This window comes from Sinocyclocheilus anshuiensis, unplaced genomic scaffold (genome assembly GCF_001515605.1).
Source record: "Sinocyclocheilus anshuiensis isolate Anshui unplaced genomic scaffold, SAMN03320099.WGS_v1.1 scaffold55, whole genome shotgun sequence".
In the NCBI taxonomy this organism is placed as follows: domain Eukaryota; kingdom Metazoa; phylum Chordata; class Actinopteri; order Cypriniformes; family Cyprinidae; genus Sinocyclocheilus; species Sinocyclocheilus anshuiensis.
Window position 1 is genome coordinate 2,155,469 of NW_015549647.1, and position 6,233 is coordinate 2,161,701.

Here is a 6,233-nt window from a genome sequence, read left to right on the forward strand (position 1 = left end):
TATAGACTTCTGGAATGCTATCTCATTTATGGATTTTTAGACTTATATCTGCAGCACTGTAGCACTTGCTTTTGTGCATTAGTTATTCACTAAATATGAGAAGCATAAAGATTGTTGATTGATTCAGACTCAAATCTCTTTCAGTGGTGACACAAACAGTATTACAATTGAGCCACTGCCCGATTCTGATGAGGACCACATCCCAGAAGACCTGGGCAAACTAACTAAGGTTGATAAAGCACGGATAGGCAGAGTAAGTTCATTTATCTTAAAACTTGATGACATTCTCTTTCTATTAACCATATGTATGTTTGGCTTATGATCGCAATTTTCCCTCTGTCTCAATAGGTCAAACTTGAGATGTACATTGAATACTTCCGCACCATTGGTTTGCCTTTAATAGTTTCCATTGTATTCCTGTACGCCTTCCAACAAGCAGCATCTCTGTCTTATAATTACTGGTTAAGCTTGTGGGCCGATCAGCCTGTCATCAACGGCACTCAATTAAACACGGATCTGAAACTGGGAGTCTATGGAGCTCTCGGCTTCGCACAAGGTCAGCAGAGTCTTAGTGTTTTACACCAACAGCTCAAGTTATGATTCAGGTAAACTAAACTAATTAGAATTTCTTGTGTTTTAGGAATTGCCATATTTGGTACAACATTGGCCATCTCATTAGGGTGCATCATCGCCTCTCGCCATCTTCACTTGGACCTTCTGAACAACGTGCTTCACTCCCCTATGTCGTTCTTTGAGTCCACTCCCAGTGGAAACCTCCTCAACCGTTTTGCTAAAGAGATAGATGCCATAGACAATATGATCCCTGATGGGCTGAAAATGATGCTAGGTTACTTCTTCAAACTCATGGAAGTCTGTATCATCGTGTTGATGGCCACTCCTTTCGCAGCCGTTATCATTCTTCCTATGGCATTCCTCTATGGTTTCATACAGGTGCGCCTGAATCTGCATTTATGCGCTTAAGGAAAGAAGGCTAATTTGCAAGAATTTTCTAAAACCCATCTGCTGAACCAACAATACCTGAATTCAGCAGTAATGATCGAAATCATTGACTTTCTTGGGATTTGACAATAATCTCTCTCACTCTTTTTAACTTTGAAGAGTTTCTACGTGGCCACGTCCTGCCAGCTGCGGCGGTTGGAGTCAGTGAGTCGTTCTCCCATCTACACGCACTTAAACGAGACAGTGCAGGGTGCCAGTGTCATCCGGGCATTCAATGAGCAGTCACGCTTCATCATGGGTGCCAATCACAAGGTGGATCATAACCAAACTGCTTACTTTCCCCGTTTTGTAGCCACAAGGTGAGGCACTCCTCAAAATTCAGTTTCACAATCACAATAACATCTACATTCAGGACAATTTCACAAACTGGAAACGTTCTTGTATTCAGAAACAACTAGGTGGGTGCAATGCAAATGGGACAGCCTTTTAAAAAACAGTGCTGATGCAATTCTGCACATTCAGTGTCAATGCCACCTTTTATGGGACCTCTCTACACTACTGTGGTGGGCATCCTGTAACACAGATATTGATTGCTTGACATTGATATTAACTTCATTCTGGGGTGTCTTCTTGTGCAGGTGGCTGGGTGTGAATTTGGAGCTCCTGGGTAATGGAATTGTCCTTGCTGCTTCTATTCTCTCTGTGATGGCAAAAGGAACCCTGAGCCCTGGGATGGTCGGTCTGGCCGTGTCTCATTCACTTCAGGTGTGAATCATTCCAATTGCCTCTAGAATCCGACATTACTAACACAAATATTACGAGAGCCACCCTCAAACCAAAAAAGCTTTTAACTCTTGCACAAGATCTGCTGTGGTGTATCTTTCAGTTTTGGTGAGCCATTTTCAAATGAAAAACCATAGAAGAAATGCATGGAAAATCCATTATTTGTAGTTTGTCTGTGTTAGATCAGACAAATCAGATCCCATCCATGGTGACTGTTTTAATGCTTGAATGTGTTTGCTGTCTCTCAGGTGACAGGTTTCCTGAGCTGGATTGTAAGGTCATGGACGGATGTAGAGAACAACATTGTGTCAGTTGAGAGAGTGAAAGAGTATGCAGACACACCAAAAGAGGTGAGTGTGGCTGTACAGCATAATTAAAATTCAATCTATTAAAATATATATATTTTTTAATAGTTAATTTTATCCGCTTTTATTTCTAGATGTAAATAATTTTTTCTTTGTTGGCCAGTAATAGCAAGCATTTTTACTGTCTATATCATTATTTACAGGCAGCTTGGAGCATAGAGGGAAGTTCTTTACCGCCATCTTGGCCTCAAAAAGGGACCATTGAATTTCAGGATTATGGCCTTCAGTATCGTAAAGGCCTAGAGTTGGCCCTGAAGGGCATTTCTGTTCACATCAAAGAGCGGGAGAAGGTACAAGTGAAGACTTTGACATTTTCTACATCAGCATTTACTACTCTAAAATATTATTGCTGTTTATATTATATGGGTGATATATACCTTGCCTCTTCTCTTGAACAAGGTTATATTCTTGTAGACCTTGAGGGAGTAGCTCACTCAAAAATGCCATCATTTACTCATAAAGATGTATAGCCATTGTAATGTTCTAACTAGGATATATGGTGAAAATTCATTAGTGTACATTACTGTAATTATACATGACAAACATTTGGTGGGATTGTAGTAATGCAAAATGTTCTTGATAATCGTTCCATCATTTCTTTGTCTGGAAGTCAAGCAATGTTGAGAAAGTTCCTGCAGTCTTATTCTTTGGTTCCTTATCCTTTCAGATTGGTATTGTGGGAAGAACTGGTGCAGGAAAATCATCTTTGGCTCTTGGAATTTTCCGGATCTTGGAAGCAGCAAAAGGACAGATCTACATCGATGGAATCAACATTGCAGAGATCGGGCTTCATGATCTAAGATCCCGCATCACCATCATTCCACAAGTGTGTACACAACTGAGATACTCCACCTGGAACCAAAATTACTCTATAATTTCTTCTTCACATTGTGGCAATTTCAAATTATTATGAACTCCTCACCAGTCTGTTTTGCAATTTTAATATCCTTCCAGGACCCAGTGCTGTTCTCTGGATCTCTCCGTATGAACCTTGACCCCTTTGATGCCTATTCAGATGAGGAGGTGTGGAATGCCCTGGAACTTGCTCACCTTAAAGACTTTGTGTCTGAACTTCCAGATAAACTCAATCATGAGTGCTCAGAAGGAGGAGAAAATCTCAGGTATGTGCATCCAAAAGTGCTATTCTTTCATGATTTTAAATAACTAAAAAGTGGTTTAAAGTCTTTTTATTTTAAGTTCACCAATGGCCTGCAAGTTGCAGCCATGACATTTTAATCAGTAGAGACTTTGGATTAACAATGGTGAATGGTTCTCCCCCTGCAGTCTTGGTCAGAGACAGCTGGTATGTCTAGCAAGAGCTCTTCTCCGCAAGACAAAAATTTTGGTGCTGGATGAGGCAACAGCTGCACTGGACCTGGAGACAGACACCCTGATCCAGTCTACCATCCGCAGCCAGTTTGAGGATTGTGCTGTTCTTACCATCGCACACCGCCTCAATACCATTATGGATTACACAAAGTATGTCATGATCCAAGCCACTGAACAGTGGTTCCCAAACTTTATTCTGTGGCATTCTCAAAAATTGTTCTGTTTGTTGGAGTGGTCCAAAACAATATGGTCACATTTACCGTTGTACCGTTGTGTGAAATCCAGCCATTTCAAGAGGAATCCCCGGGATTGGGAATTTCGCATGAGGACGAAATATTTCCTCATGCAGATTTCGCATCGGAGTCAAGCAATTTCACCGCTCTGACCAACAGAAAGAAGCCTGGTTTGAGCTGTGCTTCATACATCGCTACGCTATAGACAAATTTAGCTGAACTTTCGTTAACTGTGACTGCATTAATAGGAGACGTGTTTTGGAAACAGTAATTCTTGCATTTCCGTTTGCTGCAAGAAAAAGAATAAGAAAAAAAAATTAAAGGGATAGTTCACCCAAAAATGAAAATTCTGTCATTAATTACTCACCCTCATGTCGTTTCAAACCCGTAAGACCTTCATTCATCTTCGGAACACAAATTGAAATTGTTGAATAAAGTCGTTTTTTTTTTTTCTTTTGCGCAAAAAAAGTATTCTTGTAGCTTTGAATAATTGCGGATGAACCACTGATGTCACATGGATTATTTTACAGATCTCCTTGCTACGTCTCTGGACTTGGGAACATTTCAGTTGCGTTGCTGTCTATGCAGGGTCAGACAGCTCTCAGATTCCATCAAAAATATCTTAATTTGTGTTCTGAAGATGAACGAAGGTCTTACGGGTTTGAAACGACATGAGGGTGAGTAATTAATGACAGAATTTTCATTTTTGGGTGAACTAACCCTTTAAAGAGGGATTTAGCTGCTTACCTTCTTATCATAATTTGGAGGCATAACATTTTGTCTTTCACCACGTGTTCATTTGTGTGACTCAATTCTAATGTACAGTAACAGTTTGCGTAATTTATGAAAATAGACGCGGTTATCTGATACCCCAAGTGTTTATTATTATTGTTCAAATGACAGAATTGTCAGTAATGTTTTATGAATACTACAGTGACCAAACAAATAAATTTAGCGCTTTTATACATATTTTTGCCGACGTCGCTTCAGTTTGGGAACCTCGTTAGATTGTGATGTATTTGCCAGTTACACATTGATTTGTTAATGTTTTAAACGTTACCTTATTTTTTGTTTTCTCAGGGTAATTGTCATGGATGAAGGGCATATAATCGAGATGGATTCTCCAAGTAACCTTATTGCAAAAAGAGGCCAGTTTTACTACATGTGCCGGGAAGCTGGGCTCTTGTAAGACACATTACACATCGACGGTCTTCTTGCGCCTCCTTGTGGCGAAAGCAAATAATCTGCAGACTCTCCATTTCTGTTCTCAGTGCAGAACACACAAGAGAGACATCCCAATAACATAGCTTCACAAGGGAAAAAGACCAGACACTTGAATTACACTGTTCCCCACAAATGTAAATGGATAAATTTTAAGATGTTTAGTCAGGTTTACAGCCATCTCCATGGGCATAGTAACTCTATGCAGCTCTTAAGAAGAATGAGAAAAGGCTTTCTTGCATTCTGCCAGAAGATAAAAATCGAGCTTCTAATGCCATTTTGTAGGGTTACAGAACGGAAAGGTGTAGCTGATGGAAACCTGTAAATACAGCACCTAATTACATACACACACACACACTAGTGAAGTGTCTGTTCTGCCTGTGCCATAGCATCCATGGAGAAAGAACATGTGAGAGCAGCAAACATGCTAAAGTTGTTGTACAGGTAACTAACAAATCAGCGAAGACAATTCTATAAGCTCTAGTGGATTCTTAGTTCTCTTCACAGACAATCAGTTATGTGAAGAATTTCTATATTGCCGGATATACTTGACCTGAAATTCCCTGAAAAATTCCAGACTCCCTTTTCAGACACTAAAGCTTTTACGAGAGGGTTTTGGGAGAAAAACAGTACGGTCGCTCAAGTAGGTTGCGGTGTTTGTTCGATTTAGCCGAAGTAAACAGATAAAATGGACAATAATGGCTGGACGAAAGAACATGCAACCTGCACACAATAGGGAGTATTATTACAGGACTTCATTACTTCTGACCGATCAAATAGTTTTAATATCTCAAAAAAATATTGTTCACTACCATTCTGAAGGCAAGTTTTTTATTTAGCAGTTTTGCACTTCAGTTTAAGAAAAGTGTTTTACAAGCATTTTGTTCTCTGTAACTTGCTGTAGATTTTTAGAAATATATTTGCATCTCGTCTTGTAAGACAATGCAAAAAGCTACGTGTGACATGTACAATCAAGTGCCTTTGTGACACTCCAGATGTTATTTATATTTTAGATTTAATCTTTTGACACTTCATCTCATTTCTTGTATGTTTATACATGTAATAACTGCATACAAAGAAACTTTTTAAAATCTTGTTAAAGGATGCGTCATTGTGCTTCTATAAGATTTTCTACAGGCTTCTTGATGACAAACTAAAAATATATTAAATTTTTTTAAAAAATGCACTCTTTGTACATCACGAAAAAGCCTCCGCAATGAGTACCAAACTATATTTATTGTTTACAGTAGTAAAGGACAAAAAAAAAAAAAAAAGGAAAATCAAAAAAAAAAAAAAAAATGTTGTTTTTTTGTCAAATCCAGCACTTGCTTTTTTTCGAGAT

The 6,233-nt window shown here is 39.0% G+C and overlaps 1 protein-coding gene across 1 annotated transcript in view; it reads left to right on the plus strand.

Annotated features, from left to right (window-relative positions):
• Window positions 1–6,165, plus strand: part of LOC107660054 (multidrug resistance-associated protein 1-like) — a 25,935-nt gene extending 19,770 nt beyond the window's left edge. The window contains exons 21-31 of the mRNA XM_016449232.1: window positions 145–253; window positions 349–556; window positions 641–951; window positions 1,120–1,319; window positions 1,599–1,725; window positions 1,992–2,093; window positions 2,252–2,398; window positions 2,776–2,934; window positions 3,063–3,229; window positions 3,393–3,587; window positions 4,751–6,165. Coding sequence (XP_016304718.1) covers window positions 145–253; window positions 349–556; window positions 641–951; window positions 1,120–1,319; window positions 1,599–1,725; window positions 1,992–2,093; window positions 2,252–2,398; window positions 2,776–2,934; window positions 3,063–3,229; window positions 3,393–3,587; window positions 4,751–4,859 — 1,834 coding nt within the window. The 3' untranslated portion in view covers window positions 4,860–6,165. The remainder of the gene's footprint in view (window positions 1–144; window positions 254–348; window positions 557–640; window positions 952–1,119; window positions 1,320–1,598; window positions 1,726–1,991; window positions 2,094–2,251; window positions 2,399–2,775; window positions 2,935–3,062; window positions 3,230–3,392; window positions 3,588–4,750) is intronic.
• Window positions 6,166–6,233: the final 68 nt, after the last annotated feature.